This window comes from Trachurus trachurus (genome assembly GCF_905171665.1).
Source record: "Trachurus trachurus genome assembly, chromosome: 22".
Lineage (NCBI taxonomy): Eukaryota > Metazoa > Chordata > Actinopteri > Carangiformes > Carangidae > Trachurus > Trachurus trachurus.
The window spans coordinates 17374732-17399818 of NC_139907.1; the positions used below are offsets into that span (position 1 = coordinate 17374732).

Genomic DNA, 25087 nt, shown 5'->3' on the forward strand with positions numbered 1-25087 from the left:
ATGTCTTTCATCCACTGGACTGTCTGTGCTCACAGATGCTCCGGCCAGGGACGGCTGGATAGTAAAGGGTGGTGGACGGCTTACTTCTTCTGCCTAAAGTATCTGAGATGTTTAGAAACCCCACACTCCTGGAGGAATGTGTGGAAGCCCCACCAGGAATCCATTTTGTTTCAGGGTTCCTGCAAACACAGAAGTCCCTCGCTGCAGATTAGCTGGATGTGTCAACAGTAATGGAATCTCCCCCTTTCTGTCTGTGCAAACTTTGACTAAACACTGAAAAGCCTCAGAGGAAAATCTCCGTGTGTCCTGGAGCCTGCTCGGGCCAGCAGTGAGCACACACCATCCATGTCAGCAGTGAAATGATCTCTAAATGTTTATCTTCCTGAGGAGCTCTCACACAGAGTCCTCAGAAGTTCTGTGCAGTGTAAATCACCTGCGCTGTGTGTGTGTGTGTGTGTGTGTGTGTGTGTGTGTGTGTGTGTGTGTGTGTGTGTGTGTGTGTGTGTGTGTGTGTAGTCTAGAAATCAGAAATAAAGCACCCGCAGCAGTGTCAAAAAGCTCTGTGATAACCATTTACAGCATCACATAAATCACCATTACATGCAGAACACACACACACACACACGCACGCACGCACATACAGAGAGGGAGAGAGAAGGGGAGGAGATTTAAATGGCCAGCTTGTGAAAAGGTAGTGTGGGGCAATTAGAGGCAAGTGTGTGTGTGTCTCTGCCGAGTGGAGCCGGGAGCAGGAGTGAAAACTGAGACTTATCGGTGCAACTGTGTGGTGCTTTTATTTCGTAAGCAGCGGATCAACACTTCAAGATTTCTGGACTGAACAAAAGTGCGCTTCTTCTTCTTATTTAGTTTTGGCAAAAACTGGACATTATTGGACAGAAAACTATTTCGATTCACTTCACAAATGTGAATATAAAAACAGAGTTGCCTTTTTCTTTTCTTTTCTTTTCTTTTTTTCCCTTAAAGTATTATTTTATTGTCCCAGCACCTCAGCCAGTTCGCCTCTGGGACCTTATTCATTAGTAAGCACTATCTACTTCATCAGGTTACACGCGGCAGAGGAGCTACGTGACTCTCTGAGCATTTACACCAAAACCGGGAGCAGATGACTTGGAAATTCTCAGTCAGCATCTTTTCCGCTTTATGAGTATTTTGGGACTCTTTTGTTGGATTGTTTTATTGTGAGCACCGGCAGCCGCCGCCCCGCCTCTCTCACTCCGCACACTTCGCGAAATGAAACTCGGTTTTGTCATCGAGACTGCGGTGGCGCTTTATCTGCTGCTCTCACCTGCACAGGTAAGAACGACTCCTAACAGAAAGATTTCATCTCTACTTACTAGATACCGTGGGTCCTTCGTGGTTGGAGTAATAAAACGTGCTTCTTGTAAGACATGTTAATAGTTTTTTTCTGTGGGTCCCAATGTGCCCGAGTCAGCACTGTACACTGTTAACAACGTAAGTGATAAACTATCCCTCGCGCTTTGGCACCTTCACGCCGTTTCTGAATGGGCGCCATCCTGCTGCTTCATTCATAAGGTGGAACGTGACAAACTGCATCACTCTCCCTGTGGAGCTCGCGCTGCAAAGTGACTCACTGTTTCATTTGGCGAAGATTACTAAGCTCATAATTACAGCCGCATCTTGCGTTAAAGGCCAGTTTCACAGACGTGGATTACGTTCATTGCTGTAGGATGAGAGTTTTTTTCCCCCTCTTCTTCTTTGTGTAGATTTCCATCAAGGAAATGCTTTGATTTCTATTTGATTTAGGAACTCCTCAAACAAAGGATGTTCCATGATCTGCATTATCATTCTTGCATTGTAATCTTGTTTTAAAGAAGTGTTTACAGGTAAAACAGGTGAGAAGAGGTGTTAATCTACAGTAGAACCCTTTGAATTCAACAGTTTTTCTTTCTTTCTTTTATTTGCATGATACAGGCAGGGTGGGATATCAGGACAATGAAGATGACCATGCAGTGTGTGTGTGTGTGTGTGTGTGTGTGTGTGTGTGTGTGTGTGTGTGTGTGTGTGTGTGTGTGTGTGTGTGTGTGTGTGTGTGTGAACTCTTTTGAAGCTTCTTTTCAGTGCTGGTCATATCGCTGTCAGGCGACAGTGCGTTTGTACAAAGCAGTTCTATTCTCTGTTGCCTGGCATTGCCTTTTAGTCTTTTAATGAAAATATGCCAGAACAGGACTGAGCTGAAACTGGAGTGAGGCCGGCCACTTTCAAAGGCCCTGTGTCACGCCGGAGAGACACTTGTAAGAGGATGTGCCTCGGACAGCAGGACTCGTGCCAACTAACGCTAGGGCTCTTGAACCCATTCAGTCTCTGATTTCCTCCCAAGGTGGCTGAGAGCTGGCAGCTGTCTCTGATGGCTCCTCATGTTTAATGCAGAACCAGGCCGGCCCTGCATCCATTCACTGTTAACTGTCAGAGTCTAAAAGTAACGCTGCAGGAGTTTTACCTTTTTCCAGGCTGGAGCCCACGTATAGACACGTTAACAGACTCAGGCGGGCTCTCTAGTTTGAAAAAAAAAAAAAAAAAAGGCTCCATGTCCCACCAGATTGTCTAACTGGAGACTTTGCAGCTGTTGCTGAGTTGAGGGTGAGTGGGAGAGGCATGGGATCACCACATCTACACTAATCCTCATAATCAGCTCATGGCCTGCTTAGTCAAAACAGGAGTGACAAAATCCAGGGCCCTCAACATGTAGTAGGCTAAATGGCCTCCCGCTGCCATGAAGACTGACAGCAAATGTAAACGGGTCATTTCAGAGAGTCAGCGTCCACTCTGTCATGCTGATGATCTATGATGAGCTCAGCTTGTTATTTCTGAGGTCTGGGACCTTCTCTGACCCCTCAGTTGCCATTAATGTTATTTTTTAAAAGGAAAGATTGTTCTATTTTCCTCCATCACTACAAATAAGCGTCTTGAGGTTTTTATCCTCGAGTATGTTTGAGGAACTAAATATTTCACATTTTAAGCAAACAAGTGACACTGACACTATAGCAGCTCTTTTCTGCTCACAGTGACAAAATGAGACTGTTCTGCTGGGTGTCTGTCTGTCTGTCTGCCAGCTCCCACAGTAAACTGTCAGACTGGAATACCCAAGTGGAAAAAGCAAACATTGGCCATGCGGTTGGCAATGCTATTTCTAAATGTCTTTCTTTCGGATCCTTTACCCATAAATATGTGCCACTAATTGACAATGAATGATGATTCTTCATCACTGTTACAGCTGGATCTGCCGTCAGAAGCCTCATGACTCATACAGTCATTCATGTCCGCTATGAAACGTGGAGCGGCCAAGAGAGGGTGGGGTTTAGTTTAACTTCTGCATGATTCTTCTTGGTTTACTACCAAGGATTTACAGCAGAGTTGAGTCCAGTGTGTGTGTGTGTGTGTGTGTCTCTCTGTGTTTGTGTGTGTGGAAATGCTCTCTCTTTAAATATGCTCGCTGAAATGACGTGGATATTAATCATAGTTGCATTATATTGTTTTCATCCTTGCATCTTCATACAGACTTGTGGTTGTAATAATAATAATAATTAATAACAACAATAATAATACAAATAGTATGTCTTTTGTCCTTTTTGGGGGTTTTGGTGAACTGTTTGTTAGCCGTGGCTGCAGTTGTAATGAGACATCACCGCTGCTGCTTTAATCTTGTTTTACTGAGCTGGCAGTAGTGTGTGAGACACAGCACTGGGCCAGCAGCCACTTCTGTTATAGTTTGGGAGGAATAGTGGAAATTATATTATGGCAAGTAAAGTGGTCAAGTACAGGCATGTGCTTGATGGGAGTGAGGAAGAGTTTAGCTAAATATGCAAATGATTCATTACAGATTTCTACATAAAATACCAGGGTAATTAGGTGTGATTTAGTTAGTCATGTTTCGCAATAGATCATTGTTGCTAAATGTTGGGGTTAATCCAAAATCAATATCGCAGCAGATAAAATCCAATTCCAAATAATCCTCCATGACTCACATGTGCATTTATGATCCATTCTCATGAAACCCTTCAGGTCCTATGTACTATATAGGCTACAGTGTGTGGCTCTTGACTGTGGGTGGAAGCACCTGGCTTTCCCTTCTGAACAATGGTGGCCTCTCTGTCACCCGATCACCAGGCTGTCTGCTGGAGAATATGACATAACTGCCATCCACCGGCTATTTCACTCACATTCCTTGACACTCTCCATTTTCCTGTTTGATGTATTATTGTTACTTCCTTTGTGTGTGTGTGTGTGTGTGTGTGTGTGTGTGTGTGTGTGTGTGTGTGTGTGTGTGTGTGTGTGTGTGTGTGTGTGTGTGTGTGTGTGTGTGTGTGTTTAAGCCACAGCAGTGTGACTATCACTTCTCACATTGTCTGCGCAGATTCAGGGTGTGTTGCCAGTTACTGCGCTGTACCTGTTGCCTCCTGCCCATTTCACAACTTCCACCACCTCACAACAAAACCCCTGGAATGCCATTTACTGTATATGGTATTTATGTCACTGTGATATATGAATACAGGTGAACCCGTGCATTAACACAACCAAACCTGACTAATGTTAGTCACTGTTTCCAAGAAGAAACCTGCAGTGCTGGAGATGCTTCAGTACTGGGAATTTAGCTCAAATCCTCAAAAAAAAACGTCCATTATATTAAGAAATCAGCGAAGGATGAGAATTATAAGCCTCTTTGGAATGAGATTATGAAATTCTTTGTTGATGTCTCTTTTAAAATACAGCATTTCCTTTGAATAAAACCACAGAAACCAAATATGGGAAAATCTTCTTTCACAACTCATTTTTCTTGGACTCATCACTTCACCAGTATGCAAAAGAAAAAAAGAAAAGAAGCCACTGAGTCTTATACCTTCTGCTCTCGTATCTGTGTTAGTGAGGATGTGACGCTACGCAGGTGTTTCCTTCACATCATCACCAGCAGCAAAACAAAACTATATGACCATCTGCATGCGACATATGTGCCCGTGTTTGTGCTCATGGTGTGTCTTTCTTATTTAGTAAGTGGAAATGACTTTGTGACTTCATATTTCCAGTTGTTGCAATGAGGGTTCATACAGTAAGCAGAGAGTTTCTGAAATACCCAACAGCAACAGAAAACACCACGTGTGGGTTTCAGCTCTTGTCAGGATGCAGCTCAACTTATCAACAATCAAAGTGAATACCCCCAGCTTCCCTCTGGGTCTCCTCCTCTCTCATACACTTGAACATCTTCACTAGATCAGATGTCTGCCATGCAGCAGGGAGTAGTGACCTGCTGACTGATGGGGCTTTTATTTGCATTGTTGTGGTATTTCTCTGGAGTTGTAATGTCCCAGCCCAGGGGAGAGTCTCAATCTCAATCAGGAAATATGGATTTCTCCTTCCTCCTGTGGAGGAGGAGGAGGAGGAGGAGGAGCGTCGCTCGGGGCAGCCCTCTACTCAGCGAGCTTTAATCTCCCATCTGGATGTAATTTACTGTGGTTTACACAGGGAGAACAGCGTTTACTGTAATAGAGACCACAATTACCACCGGTCAGCCTTATCTCAAGACCTGTGTCGTGTGTGCGTGTATGTTTGTGGACAGGGTGAACGGTTATACAGTGGTTGTGTGTGTAATGTGTGTGTGTGTGTGTGTGTGTGTGTCTTTGGGGGGACATTTGTGCATGCATTAATGGACTTATACAGAGGAAACAGTGTTTATCTAAATCAACATTTATATGGACCTTTACTTCTCCCCTGTTTTTGTACTACTCAAAGAAAACATGATAGTTTGTAACTAAGCTTACTGTCAAGGATAAAACTGATCATTAAAGGGGATAATTATCTTTATCTTGATAATTATTGGAGTGGAGTAATCTTACATTCACATTTTGGGAAATACTTGTATTCACTTTATTGTTGAGATGCTGATCGGACTAGTAATGCCACTCTCATGTCTAAGCTCGGGCCAGGAGATGGTTAGCATATGTTAGCATATAGACTTGAAACACAGGGAAGGCTGCCCTCTGAGTTTTCATTTTACAATCGGTAAGGTCCCTGGCTACATCTTATCTAACCCGTGGCCCAGTAATTTCCGGGAGTCTCGTTGTCACCATGAGGCCAGTCAACCAGCAGGGACTCCAGGAAGTACCTGCAACCTGCCAAGACAGTATGCTACATACTCATAACTCTGGTTCTCAAAGGCTCCATTCACCCAGATTATTTGAGAAATTGTTGTAGCACATCTACCGCATACTCTGTTGAAGTTTGCCGGTGTTTTGGCATCGCTCTGTGATCACAGGCCCTGACCTGACCACCCTAGAGACCCAGCTGGTTACTGTCAGACCTGTAATGGCACCGCTGTCATTTGCAGTTTTACCCCTCTCGTGTATACAAAACAGAGCCCGTCTTTCTTTTGTAGCGGTGGAGAATAGATACAGTGACCTGCAGGCCCCCGTGAGAGCTCTGAGAATTAATGTCGCGGTCATGGTGTTGATGATGTGGAATCTGGCTCTCGATAAAGGATGGATGAGGGGGATCAGTGAGGCAGGAAGGTAGCTCTGTTTCTCACTCGTCTAGCTGTCTCTGTGTTTGTATTCACTCTCTCTGCTCTAGTGCTCCTTGTCCTGTGTGGTCCCATGTTCAGAGTCGAGTTTTAGTCAAAACCAGGACAATGCCCTCTCTGGCTGGCCTGCATGTTCCAGGTGCTTCACTGGCCTGGGTTACAGCCAGACCTGGCCTTGACTTTTATTTCTGTCATTGTTTTCTGCTGAACTTTTCCATATATCATTCATCTCCGCAATCACCACACTCAGTTCAAGAGCCACAAGCCTGCATCTCATCCAAAAACCGTTTATCCACTGTAACCCTCACCGAATAAGGTTAAGTTTGAACCTTTGCAGAAAGCATTGTAAATAATGGCCTTATGCCCAGTAGCTGGGATTATTGTTTGCCAGAGTCAAGAAGAATTTAGGAGCCAAAACTCAGTCTGGCCTCTTCTGATTAAAATGAAACCCAGCGCATACTGTAGCAAACCTGACAACTTAAACTTTATCAGTTTTAGTCCTATGACAGTTTTTGCTGCATATTGCGAACCTGCAGTCAGCCAAGTTCAATCACTGCACTAAAGTTATAATAAAATTGCTTGTAAAATAGTGAAATACACTTCTAGAGCCATAGTAGCTGAAAGGTTTTTAGGTCACTATACTCAACCAAATTATGGTGGTGATGTTGTAGAAAGGTTTATTTTTTCCAAACTGTGCCTAGTATGCTATTGACTCATGGAAATTCCTGAGCAATACAAGCACATTGTGATATTGATACTGGCACTTTTCACCGACTTGGCTCTACTGAAGTTTTGAAGAGCATAAATGAAATCTGTTGGCACTGTCAACCCCAAGGGGCACGAACCAGCATGTCAATCATTTTTTTGTGAGGAGGAGCTCATCAAATAACTCCAAACTCCAAATCTTCAACCTATTGTGATGAAAAGCTGAATCTTTAGCTTGCTATGTCAACATATTGTACCCTGCAGAGTTAAAAGAGATTAGTTCATGATAATAAACAGGATTCTTCAAGTTCCTTTTGTTCCACTTATTTGGAAACAGGACAGGCATGGCTCACCATTTACAGTCTGTGTTTTGCAATCCAAAGGAGAAGAGAAACCTCGATGAATTAGTCTAGTTTTGCATCATTTTCCCTCCCAGTCACCCAGGAGAAGGAGTCTCATCTATTTAGTGTAGGCCTAAACTGTCAAAAAAAAACCTGCCTCCATTGATTTGCAGCGCTTTACACTGTAGAGTATACACCCTGGCTCCCGTCCAGATCTTTTTTGGCAACTGACCATGGTACCTGCTGTTGAATTGCCCATCCCCCTCCCCTTGCTTGACCCGCAAAGTTGAAAAACCTTTTATGACTATTATCCCGGGTCCCCATCATGTTTTATTTTTGCTCCCTACGCACACTGGCCTTCCTCTGACAGATGGAGTTAAGCAAGGAGGTTAAAGATGACGCAGTTCAGCTGTGTGGGAGTGGAGAGCAATGGGGCCCGGGGCCTCTGTGGCCTGACAGCAGGAGCCCAGGGACACAACAGGTCCTCTGATCTGACCCAGAAGACGGAGCAAAACTCTCAGCTAGCAGCTTACAAACTTACGCTGGAGACTTCAGAAACATAAGAGACTTCTTTTCTTTTTTTTTTAAAGCAGCTCTGCAGTCAAGCGTGACGACCCATAATGCCGCAGTTTCATCACCGCTGTAACTGCTACAGATGTTTGACTCTAACCTCTCCCGCTCCAACTAACTGCAGCTCATGCTCTGCAAACCAGTCTGGTCAGGGGCAGCACAGATTCACTACGCCGCTAAGAAAAACTTTTCTGAGAAGCAGCTGTTTGAAGAAGAAAACAACTTGTTCAACTATGGGACAGAGACCAGAGAGGCCAGGGGGATCATGACTCTCATTACATATCCAAAATGCTAATAATCCAATGAGAATGACTTTTAGACAGGAATCTTCTGGCCCAACAGTAGTGCTGAAAAGAATACACAATTAATCAATCACAATTTTGCTAAGAGATTAGGACTCATTGAAGTCATTTATCAAATGAAATGACCAAGTGCCAGTCACAGTAAACGTTTCTGTCTCTCATTTCATGACTCGTGCCTTTTTTCGAGCTGTTTTTATTATTATTGTACCATGTTTGGTCTGTGGAACATAAGATGAGCATTTGCTTTATCTGTCACAATAGCTTATTTAAAAATAAGTAAACAATATAATATTAATATTATCAAAAAATACTTCATGTGATTCTGACATGAAACATCTGTGAGCACAAATCGTGTTCACGCCTAACTACAATGACCCCCAGCTCTTTCCCATTACATCCTTTATTTTCGATGTAAATGCATATTTGCTGAGCACTTTATAGGCTTCAGTTCACATCAAATATCAGATTTGAACACGACATGATTGACAGTGCCAGTTGGGTTGCTTTGAGTGTTTCTGAAACTGCAGACCTCTGGGAATATTCACAAACAACACTCTCTATAGTTTTTTTTTTTTTTTACTCAGATTGGTTCAAAAAACAAAAAGGAACCAATGAGCAGCAGCTCTGCGGATGGAAACGCCTTGTTGATGAGAGAGGTCAGAGGAGAAAGGCCAGACTGGTTGGAGCTGACAGAAATGCTACAGGAACTTATATAACTGGTCTTTACAGCTGTGGTGAGCAGAAAAGCATCCCATAATGCGCAACACGTCGAACCTCGAGGTGCATGGGCCGCGCTCAACAGCAGAAGACCACGTCAGGTTCCACTCCTTTCAGCCAAGAAGAGAAATTTGAGGCTGTGAGTGGGCACAGTCTCACCAAAACTGGACAGTTGAAGACTGGAAAAAAGCAGCTCGGCCTCAAGTAGTCTCAATAGTCTAATGAATCTGGTTTTCTGCTGAGGCACACAGATGGTAGGGTCAGAATCTGGCATCACCAGCGTGAATCTATGAACCCACCGTGTCAACAGTCAAAGCTGGTGCTGCTGGTGGTATAATGGTGTGGGGAATATATTATTGGCACACATTGTACCCCTTATTACTAATAAATCAATGTTTGAATATTACAGCCTTTTTGAATATTATTGCTGACCATGTGCACCCGTTTACGGCCGTGATATTCATCATCTCCGGCTACTTCCAGCCTGATGATGCAGCAGGTTAAAAGTCGCTTCAAACTGGTTTCATGACCGTTACACGTAGTCTGGTGTTCTTCAGTGCCTCATTAGTCATTACATTTGAAGCCAGTAGGAGATGAGTGGGATGTGGTAGAACATGAATGTGCAGCTGACAAATGATGTGACGCAATCGTGTAGTAGAGTCTCAGAGGAATGTTTCTAACAATGTTCCTAATAATATATTATTTTAGATATTTATTTTAGAGTTTTTTCTTTACACAGTTGTTGTTACCAAATAAGGTTTTATTCCACTCTAGTCACTCCACCTCTGCTTTTTGCTCTGTAGATGTTTAGTCAACCATCCAAAGCAATGTGTTGATATGCTGTTGTTGTTTTTTTGTTTTAACAAACTCTGTCTTGTTGTTGTTTTTAGTCAGTATTAAAAATGTGGCCTTGTAAAAGGATTTCTCCCCCACGCTACAGATGTTGTACATACAGTATAGTGCAGGGGGACACAGAGTAGAGGTACTTCATTTGCCAAGACTAAAAGAATTTATTGTCAGGTCAAGTGAAGTCAAGTTTATTTGCATAGCCCTTAATCACAGTTAGTCACAAAGGTCCTTACACCGGCAGAATGAAAACAATAAATGAAAATGAAGCAAGGCAATGTCTGACATAAAACCCTCTGAAAGGGGTCGCCGGGGAATGAAGTGAAACCATTAGAGTGAAGTGAAACCCTGAGAGGACTACACACAGAAAGTGATCCTGCTCGTAGACAAGTTTATACACATAGTAATGCAAAGTGGTTTTCCTTCTCTGTCAGAGCTGAATTAACTCATAGTCACCATTAATCACAGAGTTAATACTGTAAGGAGGGAATGACTACGTGAGGATCCTCATGCAGCCTGTTATAATCTGGCAGCGTCTTGTGGCCAGCTCACTCTTCTGTTCTCAACCACAGGAGGTTGCCAAAGATGCTTCCACGCCATGTCGAGGCTTAACCCGTGACCAAGGTCAGAAAATCCTCCCCACCTCACCACATTCTTAACGGCAAACCCCGAGGCCAGAGCCAAAAAGCCCTTGTGATGTGGGGCAGTCTCATGAACACCCGTAGACGTGAGGAGAGGGAGCAGATCATATGCCAATTAACACTGGAAAAGGATTTGTTTTATCAGCCTGGCAATGCAGAAAAGGATGAAAAAAAAAATATAATAATAATCGATGCCCCGGAGAGTGGAAGTGACTTTTAACAATAACTGAAACTGAACTGTGACTTTCCCATGCTGTGCTTTAAGAATATTCTGCAAGTGGAGCTTATATCCTGCGGTGCTGCTGTAAAACCAGCACAGCTCAGTGAATGCCACTCTGTAGTAAAACTGTTCTGTCAGAAGAACAGCTGTACGCTTTGGCCAGATGACCAGCCACTTTGACAAAAAAAAAAAAAAAAGGGGGGGAGGGGGGGGGGGGGTTGCCTCAACAGTTCCCCTAACACAGGGAGGATTGAGCCTAAGTGTCTGACTGGAAGCTCTTGTATCTATTGATAGGAAGGTCTGTGTCACGCTATGTTCTGCTGCAGAGGGGACAGATAGCACCCAAATACACAGAGCTGCCTGACACTTATCTCAGTGACAGTTTTACAGGAACCTCCGAAATGTTTGTGTGAGTGTGAATGCATCATCATCATCAAAGCAGGACATTCCTCTTTAATCACATTGTTTGGGAGAAAAAAAATGGCTGAGTATAGCACTGTGCTGACAGATCCTATCCTCACTCTCAAACTAATTTTGGTACATAACAGGAAGTGGATGCAATTTAGCAGCGGACAGATGGTGTAAAAAACGACAGTCCCAACTTCCATCATCAAGGAAAGTCCTTGTCTGTCTGATTTTGTATCGTATGACACGTCTTGGCTCAAGAGTTTCGGATAATGTTACAATCATTTTCTACACACGCAGTGATACATTATAAATTTCTTCAGGTATGTGTGTGTTTCTGTGTATGTTTTGTGTGTGGCAGAGACACTGATATGTAACACCAGTGATGAGGAGGGATTGCGGAAGCAGGTTGTCTGCCGCCTGTCCTGCGCTGTCCGCTGGAGGGTATTTTGTTAAAATGTAGATTTCCCTTCCTGAGATGGAGTCAACTAGAGGTTTTGTGTTTTCCCAGGCGAATGAGAAATGCACTCTGTTTATCATGGGATGATGGGAAAAAATCAAGACGGAGGAGGAAACCATCAATGGGAAAATAAATAGAGAGCTGAATCTTACACCACAGGAAACAGGTTTTGAACCTAAACAGTTGGGCACACAGACAAACGTGACATATACGAGGGACAGAATCTGCTGCTTGTCAGGAAGAGTTTTCCTTTGCAGAGCAGGACAAAAAAAGCTGCATGGTCATCCATGTAGTTCCAGCCTCTACCACTAGAGGACAAAGATGCAGGGTGCTGTTTTCTTATAGAAACAGGAAATATTGTCACAGGAATGTGTTTTTCATGTTTAAAAATGTGGATGAAGGTAACAGGATGTAATTTATGTGAACATGTGTTTTTGTTACGTTATGTTTGTTTCGATCAGTTTCGCTGTCCACTGTTTAATTTGGATTATTTTTGTGTCTTTTGCAGAGTCTACCTTTTGCAAGCATAACCAACACAACTGAAGGTAGGAATGTTCACTTGTTTCATTTCTCAAATGGTTAATAAAATATTTTATCGCAAGAGAATTAAAAAGGATTACTTTGGAAAAATACTGTAGTTCACTGATTCCAGTCCTGACAAAATACCTTCACACAGAGGTGTACTACTCACCCACACTGCATTTGTCACGCACTTTTCACGAATATACACGACTAAGCTCGCAAATGGAGCGTGTGCATTCGTCAGTTATTGGATTTTAAGAAAAACAGGATATGTCTGGACTAGCAGGGATTACTCAGCTACTAAACCTTCTCTCCTCGTATCCTCTGTCTACCTCACATCATTATAAATTAATGCTGCATAAAGTGAAATAACTTCTTTGTTATAGACTTGTGTAACTTGCAGACAGAAAAGTTTAAGAGGACATGTAGCAGACGCACAGTCAGCCCAAGGAGCAGTAACTGGCCAGTGAACTGGCCCTTTGCGCTGTACAACATTACAGTTCATGGCCTCATCTCCCTACCGTAGATGCTTCCCCAGCAGTCCCCTCCCAGCCTGTCTGCTTTTATAAACAGCTGTTGTGGTGTCAGGCTCCATTCGGTGACCTCGGGGGTCAATGTAGTCCCAGAGGTGCCTGCGGGGTAGCTCAGCTCCAGCTCCAGCAGGGTTCTGTTCATGGCCATGTTTCCAGTGTTTGTTTTCTCTTCCCTCTATGTTTGTTCGGTCGTAGTCATCTCTATTCCTCCCACACAGTCTGTGCAACTGGGACACTTTCACACATATACTCCCACAGGAAAGCATACTGTACATTATACAAACATTTTTACTTATAATGATAACAGGATACACACTGGCGCATTGCAACTGGTTTTAGGTTTCTGTGTACATGGTACGAGCATGGCATTGCTGGATTACTGAGATAGACACTGATGCTGTTTGTGTGCGACAGCATCATTAACAGAGGAGTTTGCTTGTTTGTATTTTTTCCTGGCACTTCTAATTAAGCTTCATAAACACCTCCAGATACGTTTTCAGCTTGACAGACATGTGATAATTATTCCAAACTGACCCATTCTCAACCTCTAATTTCTCATCAGCGGTGTTAATGTTTCAAGAAGTGTGGGGTCGCAGCTTCTGCCGAACCATTGAGAAGCTTGTGGAGGTGGTGCAGGAGTACCCGTCGGAGGTGGAGCACATCTACAGCCCCTCCTGTGTGCCTCTGGTGAGGTGTGCAGGTTGTTGTGGGGACGAAAACCTGGAGTGTCATCCCACACACACGACGAATGTCACCATGCAGGTAAGAAAAAGGTCGGGTTTAGAGCACCTGCTGTCACTTTACCCACTGTTTTTGCTTCTATTGATAATCTGACCTCAATTTTATCCCTCAGCTGTTAAAAATCAGGCCATCAGAACCGGGTCAGGAATATGTTGAGATGACTTTTGTGGAGCATCAGACATGTGAATGTAGGTAAGAAAACAATAATTTAATCATAATTTGTGATATAAAATACCTATTCTAGACATTAAGCAAAGTAATGCTGCAGAGTTGTATTTTTCTTTAAACATGATGAGGAAGTTTCTCATAAACCTATCTGCCAAAATGTACACCACAACTTCACTAACAATATGTTTCACTTTTTCCCAACACATGATAATGTTTCTAGGAAAATATCTTAGACTGGCTGAATACCGAAAATGGATATACAAAGATGAGACATCTTTAGTTCATTAGAACTTATCTGAAACCACAATATTTTTCTAACTTTACCAAAAAAAGTGCTAGGAGTGCTGGGAATGTCATGGCAAAAATGTAATTTCTGGGGAACAGTGTTGGAAAATACTTGTGATGATAAGTAATACTGCACCTGGATAATCTCTCTAATTTATCAAAACATTTGCTCCTCAGAGTCAGGAAACCAGTTGTGAAAGTTGAAAGGTAAGAACACGAGCAGACTGTTTCTATCATCAGTTTGTTAAAAAGAACCACTTTCCATCTGAGTGAACAGAGGCTCAGTGTTGTTTTCGTTCTGGCTATAGGAAAAGACAAAGAGAAAGAGGAAGAGGAAGGAAGAGAAAGGAGCGACAAAAAGCGAAAGAATGCGACAGGTGATGGCCCAGTCTTTGGAGAAAGAGTTCAGATACCTTCCCAACTATCAATTAACAACATTAAAAATGCATCTGTGTTTTTTGTGTCCCTTAGGTGCCAGATCCCTCGCAGGTAACTGCAGTGGTGACCCAACCCCCTGTTGCAGTGTGGCTCATTATTTATTTCCAGCCCAGTGACAGCATCAGGAGTGCCCTCCACTCATCAATCAGAGCTGCGTCTGCGGCCGAAGACTCAGAAAGCTGGGTTGTACTGCTGACATGCTCTCCTGCTGATGGGCAGAGTGTTTGTAATGACAAGGTTCAACAGGAAGTGTGTTTTTTTATTTTTATTGGTGGAAACACTGCTGTTACACCAGATACAGTGGATATCCCTGGGAGCCAGTGCAATGTAGAATTAAACAGACTGATGCCTTTTCTTTTATACCCGCTATTACTGTATCAGTTATTATAATTTGTTGACCTCTGTGGTATTTAAAGGTGGTTATGTTTAAAATCTATATTTATTGATACAGCTGAATATATTTGGACCAGCAACCTGTTAAACGTTTGTCATTCTTGTTCAAATTATTATCCAAGAGTTCTTGACTTGTCAAAGCAATATATGATGGAATGAGTGTGCAGATGCTTTGTCCACACAGTAATGAAATGTCTCCCTCTAGTGTTTATGGAAAATATTTTCAACACTGCTCTATAAGAAAGATTTTTTTAGGTCAAATATACAAATAAGATTAGACAAACAGGGTTTGTAAATCACAAGCAATCATGCCATCAGCTTATAGGTGATTTTTATCAATCTTACAAAGTATCAATCCCACTGTCCCTCCATAGCACCATGTGACCATGAGCTGGAAGTGTTCTATTGCAAATTCACACTCAATATTTACCAGAAAAGTTCAAGTCGTCCGCAGAAGATTATATGCTACATAAATATATGAAATTGTCAAATTGTTATAATCCAAATTGTTCTTTGAAATCTCCCTATTATTGCTTGTTTTGTTGGGCAGGATAGAGTAGTAATTATAGCTGCTTTACAGGTAAACTAAAACCTCAGCTATTTGGAATCAGTTTATTATATTAAAATAAAAACACACACACACACACACACACACACTAGGAAGTGTGTGCTAGGCTGCACGGTGGACGTGACAAAGCCCAGTAGGAGAGAGGGCAGATCAATAATCAATACTCTAAAGAAGCCCTGATTTGATAATATTGATGCTTTTTGAAGAACATTGATCACAGTTGTTATTATTTTGTTTACTGTGGTTACAAGCTTTCCGCAGTTATATTAAAGAAAAATATTTCTCTTTGTGTGGACCCTGGTGACACATGAGTCACACACGCCCACACCACAGGTGTCTTCCTGTGTCTGTTTATGGAAACACTGCAGTGAGGAAGGGATCAACTGAAGTAGTTATATAAAGTCATGTCCTTTGATTTGTTTTTTTCATGTACTAGCCTACACAAAGAAAATGTCTATGAAAATGTAAAAAGTAACGTTTCTACTCTTTTAGCATTTTAATTCATTTAAATATTTATTTTGTAATTAAATTGTTATGGTTGTCAGCTTGTCTTGTGTGATTTATTTTATTGTAACCCCTACAAATGAGTAAACTGATATTATTCTATAGCCTACATTTGACATAGCTACACATCATTTTCAAATTTTCACAGGCAATAGCTTGCTATTGATGTTTTTCTTTGGTCTTTTTTTTTCTTTGTTTGTTTTTCCATATGACGTACATAACATACAGTAGAGTTTTAGCCCAAATGAGTTTGAAGAGCCACATATAGTCTAAACCTGCAGGGGCCGCGCACACTGCAAACCCCAAAACCCAGCGCTTCTGTTGTCTCATCATCTGGATTAGACCCGTTTCCCTGGCAACGCCTTCGCCCAGTCACGTTTAGTTCTGTAATTCTTCCCTTCTCATTGACTTAAAGGTCCCCCCACTCTCTTTGCTCCACCCTTCGGAGGCAGACGAACACTGAGTTATAACCAACCCCACCGAGGCATTGTGTTTGACAAAAAACCAAAGGAATACGTTGGATAATTACATACTTACATTGATTGCAAAAAGAGAGGAAATCTATCAAAGTTTCACAGGAGAACTGCGGTTACCTGTAAGACCTTACTGAGGAATAAGGTTGTTGGTGTTCATCCCAACAAGGCGTTGCTAGCGTTAGCTGGGAGACGAGTGTAACTGGAGGCCAACTATAACCTCGGGTGCCAATATAACCGGATACATGTTTTCAAGGAAAAGACGCATTGGTAAGGACTATAAAATAATACCAATAGCCGAATATGCTATCGTTGGTGCAGTGATGAGCTGGTTGCAAAGCTAAAGCCTAGCCTAGCTAACTGAGCTAACAGCCAGCAGGGCAGGGGCAGGGCAGTAAACACACAGATCGCGTGGATGCAGACAACAGCAAACGTGACTGCTGTTATTAATGTTGCATTTAATGAATTGGCATGTTTTTATTTGTAGCAGCGTAACGTTAGTCGTCTTGACCATCTTGACAAGCTCAAATTAACCAGTGTTTGTCAAGTTTTTAGCTGCTAGATAACGTCAGTTGACAAAGTTGCTTGTGTACAGTACGCAACAACAACCGCTGGCTGCATGAAACCCTTGACAGCCGACGATATTTATTATTGTTAACCTTTACGTTTTTTCTTACTTACAATATCAGTTACATACATTTTTTGACGGTGGATGGCGAAAAGAGCATATCTTACATTAGCTAATGACTATGTAATTAGCCAGGCTAATTGTGTGGGAGTGGCAGGCCTCTAAACACCAACCTGAAATAATATTGCAAGTTCTTGACTTTACAAAACTTAAGCTAAACTAATTCGTTCTCATCATTAGCATTTCTTTAAAAGAAGAGGACTAGGTGGTGTATGTATGTGTATTTTGTTTTGCACAAAGCACAAACATGACGTGCCACTAAGCCAACACACAGTTTTAATATGATAATGAGTATTTTATGGAGGGATATAAGTATTAATAGCAGGGTTGTTATATTTACATGTGTTAGATTATACCTGATTACTGTTTCTTATTTTCTGGTCATTTGGTAAAAAAAAAAAAAAAAAAGTTGAGGGATCATGGAGATAACACTGACCTATTGACCCGTCATGTAATTGTAAATGATTAATAAACAAAGATGACATAGTAATAATTCAGTCAGTCCTTAATTACCCTTACTTTGAGATATCAAAATGACAAATGACGATAAACTAAACCAGAAACAAACCAAATTGTAGTTACAAGTTGACTGTGTCTCTTTACTTTTTTTCGATTTCATTTTGTCCATCAGAAAATCAATGCTTAGATTTTCATCCTTTTACTCTCTATTTTTCCAGAACAGACTAGGGTGACGATGAGCAACTTTAGTAGACCCGACAGACACAGGACACCGGCGTTCACCAGGGCAACACTCCTCGGAGCATCCAAGTCTGACCTGGAGAGAGATTCAGGCTTTTCAGGTTTGATTCAGTCATTTTGTTTCACAAAGATAAACATTTGAGTGCCTTATTAGTATGAATGCTGAAAGCAAAGAGTCTCACATGGTGTAATTGATAGTGTGGCACATGTTGTGAAATGGTATTAGTCTAGACAGAAAATGTTTAAATGTTTAGTGATAAATTACAGTGAAGTCATAAACAAGGTCATGTCTAATCAAAATGGGGGATCTAGGTCACATTCTCTATGTAGGCTATCCTCTATTGGGGCAGTTTTTCTGATGACCGTTATTTGCACCATCAGGGCAGACCTGGATTTGGTATAATCCACCTCATCGGGTTGATGGTATCCTCTAGAGGTGCTTATCTGCATCTGCCACTGTTTTCGTGGAGATTCTATTCTTCTCAGTTACAGTGCACAAAAGAGAGGGCAGTCTGTCGCTTTTAACCATGATGACACCCATATGCTTGTCTTCTCTCCTCAGATGCCAGCTCAGAGTACTTAAGTACAGTCGACCTGACTGACTCTGAGGATGCAGGAAGGACTGGGTCCATCTATGGCCATGACCCGAATGGTCCGCAGGTGGCTCTGATGGGAGGCTCATACGCTGGGCTTTCTCCAATGATCATCATGAACAACTTTGTTCTAAATCAGGTAAATACAGCGTTGTATTTTCTGCCCAGAGTTGTTTGTTTCATTAGTCCTAGAAGATTCTGCTCAGCTTGTTTGGCTCTGCACTCTTTATATATGCTTTTCGATTCAAACCTTAACTGGTTAGTGAAAATGAACAGCTTGTGTCACTGTAGAAGAGGAGGATGCAACAAGATGATGCCGTTAAAGGAGTAGTGAAAAAAACATAATAGAAATATGGTATTTATCTTTGTGTTATGTTTTGTTTTCATCTGCTGCCAGTATCTGTATCTTCTGGAGAGTGGAAACCCCAGTGGACATTTAAGTCACAATTATTTAACTAAATCAGTCAATTTACATAAACTTCTCCACCACAGCCTAAAGAATATTTTAAATCTCTGGCAAGCCTTTTTTTTTTTTTTTCATCTGTTTCCAGCAGGCTATTAACTTACCTTGTGCAGATATTTTTACTCTCAGTTTCTAAGAAAAAACTGACTTGTTATGTCAACTGAGTTTTTTTATTCAGGCTTTTCTCTCATAGGATCATAATTCAGTCATTCTTTACTATGAATTCATTGTTGAATTTCCTTTAGCTAGGGAAGAGGAACTATGCAGGATTTGTAGTTTAACTATGCTACATTTCTACCTTAATTAAACAGCTTTAGAGTAATTGTGATGGTTTAATAAATGGCTTAATTTTACTAACTATGAGGGAGACTGGACGCTCTTTGCCTTCCACGTACGTGTCTCTTATTGCGTCTCTTGGCTGAAAACCAACCTTGCAAAACCGGGGCAGCCGCCCTGGTGTCCCAGCTCTCGTCTCTGCGCACCGCGACACAAACACACCCATAACCCGTAATTACTTATTTACGACAGATTGAACTACACACAAATATACACATCGTAACATCATATATGATATATAGTGTTATCTACCGCTCTCTTGATTGCTTTCTAGCCGGCTTCGTTGTAAACAAATGCAGGGTGGTGGAGGAGGGTTAGCAAAACTGCGGAAAAGCGACCGGACTTGCATAGTTCCTCTTGAAATCTTTCTGGTCATTGTAGTTTGAGTGTTATTTTTATTTGCAATGCACTTTGGAGTTTTTCAATTTGTACATGATCCATGTGTATAATACATTATGTATAGCGTAATATTTTAATAGGTACTGTATTTTTTCCACCCTAGGCATCTTCAGTGGCCCCAGCAGAAAAACAGTGGGGTTTTCCTTCGCCCTTGGAAGTGGTGCCTCAATCACAGGTGGTTCTTCTCCAACCAATGGTTTCAAACGGCGGCAGCAGCAGCAGCAGCAGCAGCAGCAGCAGCAGCAGCAGCGGCAGCTCTCCAAAGACTTGCTCTGAAAACACTCGACAATCAAAAGGCTACATGCCCATCCTCAAGTCGTACCCCAGAATCGCCCCTCACCCCACAGACGTGCACACAAAGAAGGCAGGATCCTCCAGGATGAGGGGGCACTCAGGGTATGACCAGCGACAGAGGAGGCACCACCACAGCCACAGCCACAGGCCCTACAGCTTCCCGAGCCCACAACCGGCACTGCAGAGTCCAGCCAAACCCATCTCCATGCCTGAAGCATCAAACGACCAGGCGCAGGCGGTCGAGAGTCAGGAGCAGCTCAGTGACAGCTCTCTCTTCTCGCTGGCAGGAACCAGCTCCCTGACCCCCTGCACAGATGAATTCGGGATGGAGCTGGACAGTGACATTCTCCATGCTGACAAATACCAGGACGCCCTCTTGATGGACAGTAACAAATTGAAACGTTTCAGCAATACCTACAATATTCTCAGCAAGTCTGGTTTGCTGGGAATCACCATGCGTACAAAGCAGCTGATGAAGGAGAATAAGCACACCCAGGGCCAGCTGCAGCAGCTCCAAGAGCAAACTGCTCTGCTGCTGGAGGCTCTGAGCAGCAGAGACCCACAGCTCTGGACTAAGCTCCAGCTCTCTCTGCAGGATGTGGACAATGAACAGTGGGGGGCTAAAGCTCAGAGAGTCCTGGCTTAAAGTATGAATTATGGGGTGCATGTGACCAGCAGTTCTCAATCAGTGGAACAGAAGATGATTTAACAAATTAAGTAAATATATCAAGTCTTTACAAGAAAAAGCTTTCTCTTTGTGAAATAGTCAACGCAACATAAAGCGTTATAACTAACCCAGCAGTTACAAAACTAAACCTTATGCTTTCATGCTTTTGCAGGAGGATGGAGGTACAAATCATTTTACATTTGCAGATGAAGGAGACAAAAAAGATTCAGAACTGCTGGTCTAAGCTCCAAACAGCAAGATGCACCACATCCACTATTTTCATGTGGGAGATAGGAAGCATGTTTTCATTTAAACCCTTGCCTATAAGAAATCTTCTTGCCTCTGCTGTTTCAAAATAGCAAGTATCACTTGCAATAGGGCTATGCCTTCTATATTTTGAACTCTAATTGCATAAATGCATGCCTTACAGCACATGTGAGGACCGATGCGGTTAATTCATACAGAATATGCCTCGAATGTGATTTCTAGGGAGGAAACATAAGCATCATTTTTACTTTTTAGATAAAATAGAGAACCCAGTATGGAATTAATGTGGCCTGCATTCTCTCTCTCTCTATTGACCTGCGTCTTGAGTCATTGAGGTTTTTTTTCTATTTCCTTTGTTAATATATTGTATAGTTATGTGACTGAACAGAGAGATATTGTCTGTATCCAGAAGTGGATCACTCACAATTAAGCGTGTTGTTTTGTTTTTTTAATATAAAGTTGTTAGTTGGTGTCAATATTATTTATTTTTAATATTGTTTTTGAACAAGCTTAAAGCTGTTTGAATCATATAAACAAAGTAAGAAGCACATTATAACAAGTTTGCCAGTTCACTGGTAAAATAAACTCTTTTTCTCAAGATACATTTAAAGACGAAGGAAAAAACTTAAACTGTAGCAAGTGAAGTGCTGTAGCTAATATTTGTCTTGACTTTGTATATGTTGCTGCCTTATTCTTCCTGCAGTTTTAAGCTTAATATGATGTAGTGTTACTCAAACCTTTAAGACAGAAATGACAGCTAAATATTCTCATTTAGTTACTATTACTATTACAAATTCTTGCACTTTAGGTACGGAATTACTGTCATTTTTAGACAAAATGTTATGACTTATATCTCTATCTGAGCATTGAGTCTTGATAGAATAATGTGAATATAAATGTTTAACTGGATGCCTGTGCCTTTTTGAACATGTTTATGTTTGTATTTCATATCAGCATTTGAGCAGCTTTGATTTCCGTTCTTCTTTGTGAGCTTTATGTGGAAGAAAGTTGAATGTATTTAAATGTCCCCAAAGAATTCACATTCTTTTCTGAAAGTGTAAAACAAACTTTAGCTGTGCCAACATTACACAGTCAAAGTTGCAGTGGAAAGATAATCATAAAGAAAAATGAAGTCCCAATTGGTTAAATTTTAATCATGATGTCAACTATCGTTTTATCCATTTTTAGCACCAAAACACTGCTGTTTCAAAATGTTCTAATCATGAGAAGTATCAGTAACATATCAGTCTTGGTTTTAAAAGAGGAAAAGGAGAGTGGCAAACATCATCATGAATATTGCTTTTCGCTGTTATTGTGAAATGTGCTTTCTGTATCACTTTTAATCCGTTTGACTATGAACTCTCATAAAACTTTTGGGTTTGAGGACTACTTCCTCTCTGTCATTTATTGCATTTTCCTCCATGTGTGTTACTTTGAAAAACAAAAAACAGCTGCTTGTGATTTGAATACTTTTATTGGTATAACAGGAATAGACAAAATATCTCTAAAAAGTATACTTATCGAAATCCAAAACATCTTTGACACAATGTTGAGTATGTCAGTAGCTCTAGCAGCAGCATAACAGTGAAAAGTCCACACTAGTCTTATAGAGAAGGCTCTATCATTAGCAGTATAACCTCATCTTTGGGGTCATCAATAAGCATGTAAGACACAATCTTATGGCACATTGTGAATAATACCCTGGATAATAATATGGTAATCATTTTCACATTTCCATCATTCACCCGTTCTTATAAAGGAGCAGATTACTGTACCTTTATCCAACTGTCTGACTGAGTGAGTCACATCCTTTTGAGTAGAAAACATCAACACGTAGCAGTGTATTGTATTGTCTAAACAGTGGTGTCAAGCCTGGCAGTTGATGCTATAGACACTGTAGTTTTCTCTGTCTGCTAGCCCTTAGTGTCAAAGTGAATTATTGTTGTAAAAACTGAATTTTCCTGAATGTGACATTGTAGTGTCCTACAAGAAAGTCTGGAAGAGCGACGTACTTTGACTGATAATCTCAGAGCGCTGCCACACGGCGGTCAAATCAAAAGCAGAATACAAGTTTGCAAAGCTGTGAATGCATGCACCTACGCAAAGCTGTCTGTGTAATGTAAGCATGTCGCTAGAAGTGCATGTAAAACGTTTTGTATCTCAAAAACAACCAATTTATTTGTCTTAATATTGCCTTGTAAAAAGCTACTTAGAATGATAAACTTACACTATGCACTTATTCAAAAGTTTCACATTGCTTATATGGCTCCTGTCCTTAAAGGAATGTATACTAACAGCTAACTATTTCATGACTACTTTATAGAAGTCATAAAGCATCCATTTAGTTTAGTCAATCACCACACGGATCCCCGGAAAGCATTTTCTACAACTTGTGCGAGCTATTGGGAGCTATTGATATGACCAATATGTGGTTATCACTCAGTCTTGTTTGTGTGCATCTATGTCATCTGAGCACATCCCCGCTGTCTGCACAGGCACGAGAAGGCCGAGGATCCAGCGGGTACCGAACACATCCTTGAGGTTGGTTCTCCAGGGGCTGCGGTTCTCCACCAGCTGCCCCCTCTGCATCTGACACCAGGTCTGTCCCCGTGCCACCAGCAGCACCTGCTGGCAGCAGAAGCCGGCGCAGACCAGGCCGATGCCCAGCCACACGTACAGCATCAGCACCACGAACAGCTGCAAGCCTGAGATAGTTCCTGTGAGGAGAGATTGAGAGGGGAGGATGTGAATTTCTCAGAAAACCTCATATGTGCCTCATATGATCGGCTTTGAAGTGGAAATACAAACACCAGCAACTCACCCATGAAGAAGTAGCCGGTGGAGAGGGGGAGAAGAGTGAGGAAGGTCAGCGGGTTCTCGAAGGAGATGGAGTACTCCACTGTTAGAAAGGCCACGCCGAGAACCAAAGAGTACAAACATGTGCATGATGTGTAGATGCAGAACATGATGAAGTAGCGCATGTTTTTATTGCCGATGCAGTTCCCTGTGAAAAAGCAGTGGTGGTCCCTCTTCAGGATCACCTTCTTGCACAGTTTGCAGAAGTGACGTCCGTTCAGGAGGTAGTGGGCGTCCACTTTGTCTGAGCAGTGTGGCGAGCACACTGGAACCACAGTCTCGTTGGCACTTTCAGCAGGATATTTGATAGTCATTATGTAATTTCCCAACGCGTTGAACATCAGGAAGAGGAAAACAACTGTGTGGAGAGTTGTGGTCACCCTCGGTGACGCGTCCACGTTCGGGAATATTGTTGGGATGAAGAAGCAGAAGTGCAAAATGAAGGTGACCGCTGTGGCTGTGAAGAAGTACGCAGGTGCCACAGCGTTGAGAAGTCTCAACTTTAACATCCTGGTGAACATGTCTGCATGAGAGTGAAGAAGACACAGCAGAGATGTGAGTAAGACAATAAGAGGTCAGTATGATAGATCCAAATACAACAGCTGTTTCTATGTTATGGCTTTTACATATCACCTTTAGATTTGTCCTTTCCAATCTTAACAACTAGGTCAGTATTATTCACTTAAAGCATCTGAGTCTAAGTAATGTAATGTCCTATAAGGTTATAAATATTGTATGTCCTGGCTGTTCTGTCTGCTCTGAGGAAAAACTCATTTCTGAGCAAATGTAGGTCTGGGGATTCTCAGGGGCCACTGAGAATACCAAGAATATCCCAGCCTTTTCACATGGTATCTGCTGACCTACAGTAGGTACCAACACACAGTGCAAACCGCACAGTGAAAACAAAACTGGGTCTTTATGCTCTTGAACAGGGGTCTTCCGTATGAAAATACCGGGAAGCTCCACTGCATGCCCCAGATGACACAGAGCATTTTCTGTTACGATCTATCTAGGGCTCCTTGATCCCCTCTCTTTAAATTCAAATCAGATCAAACCGGTGCAGCTGAAGGCGCCAATCATTGTATTTCCTTGAAGACGCATTTGAAATTATTATGTAATATCAGAAAATACCGTGCTCACCGTGTCCGGGGCTTCCCACCTACCTGCAGGTGTCAGGGAGCAGAGGAGCAGAGGAGCTGTCCTTTCAGCACCACGGAGCTCGGCACGTTCATTCAAACGCAGAGACGAAGGTGTTGTTCAATCACATTGACGTCTTTTTTCATTAAAATGGTGTCTGCTGCTTTGTCTACCGCCGCCTGTTGGTCTGGATGCGTCTGTTTTCTTTCCTTTTTATTAATATTTCTGTAACGTCTACGTCTACCTACATTTACTATAGGAGAACATGACCTTTCAAGGCAGAACACGTCCATAGAGACTAGTGGA

At 42.0% G+C, this 25087-nt stretch overlaps 3 protein-coding genes across 3 annotated transcripts; 2 read left to right on the forward strand and 1 right to left on the reverse strand.

Annotated features, from left to right (window-relative positions):
• Positions 1–1243: 1243 nt before the first annotated feature.
• pgfb (placental growth factor b) lies at positions 1244–15144 on the forward strand. Its single transcript, XM_083997710.1, has 7 exons — positions 1244–1314; positions 12266–12302; positions 13375–13574; positions 13666–13745; positions 14184–14213; positions 14315–14383; positions 14478–15144. Exons 1-7 carry the CDS (start codon positions 1252–1254, stop codon positions 14497–14499), a joined length of 501 nt encoding a protein of 166 aa, XP_083853836.1. The 5' UTR covers positions 1244–1251; the 3' UTR covers positions 14500–15144.
• Positions 15145–16422: 1278 nt separating this feature from the next.
• cipca (CLOCK-interacting pacemaker a) lies at positions 16423–22091 on the forward strand. The gene is made up of 4 exons (XM_083998077.1): positions 16423–16652; positions 17748–17870; positions 18332–18501; positions 19664–22091. The coding sequence occupies exons 1-4, from the start codon at positions 16628–16630 to the stop codon at positions 20498–20500; spliced, it is 1155 nt and encodes a 384-aa protein (XP_083854203.1). The 5' UTR covers positions 16423–16627; the 3' UTR covers positions 20501–22091.
• A 1136-nt stretch (positions 22092–23227) lies between these two features.
• Positions 23228–24165, reverse strand: zdhhc22 (zDHHC palmitoyltransferase 22; the record flags this gene model as incomplete). Its single annotated transcript, XM_083999014.1, has 2 exons — positions 23228–23505; positions 23610–24165. 2 exons carry the CDS (start codon positions 24163–24165, stop codon positions 23228–23230), a joined length of 834 nt encoding a protein of 277 aa, XP_083855140.1.
• Between the last annotated feature and the right edge of the window lie 922 nt (positions 24166–25087).

What these genes read in the sequence shown, in the direction of transcription:
- pgfb (XM_083997710.1), top strand. Translation starts at nt 1,252, where the DNA reads ATGAAACTCGGTTTTGTCATCGAGACTGCGGTGGCGCTTTATCTGCTG. An exon ending in TGCTGCTCTCACCTGCACAG is followed by an intron (nt 1,315 to 12,265) that starts GTAAGAACGACT and finishes TGTCTTTTGCAG; the next exon opens with AGTCTACCTTTTGCAAGCAT. An exon ending in CATCAGACATGTGAATGTAG is followed by an intron (nt 13,746 to 14,183) that starts GTAAGAAAACAA and finishes TTTGCTCCTCAG; the next exon opens with AGTCAGGAAACCAGTTGTGA.
- cipca (XM_083998077.1), top strand. Translation starts at nt 16,628, where the DNA reads ATGTTTTCAAGGAAAAGACGCATTG. An exon ending in GAGAGATTCAGGCTTTTCAG is followed by an intron (nt 17,871 to 18,331) that starts GTTTGATTCAGT and finishes TTCTCTCCTCAG; the next exon opens with ATGCCAGCTCAGAGTACTTA. An exon ending in ACAACTTTGTTCTAAATCAG is followed by an intron (nt 18,502 to 19,663) that starts GTAAATACAGCG and finishes TTTCCACCCTAG; the next exon opens with GCATCTTCAGTGGCCCCAGC.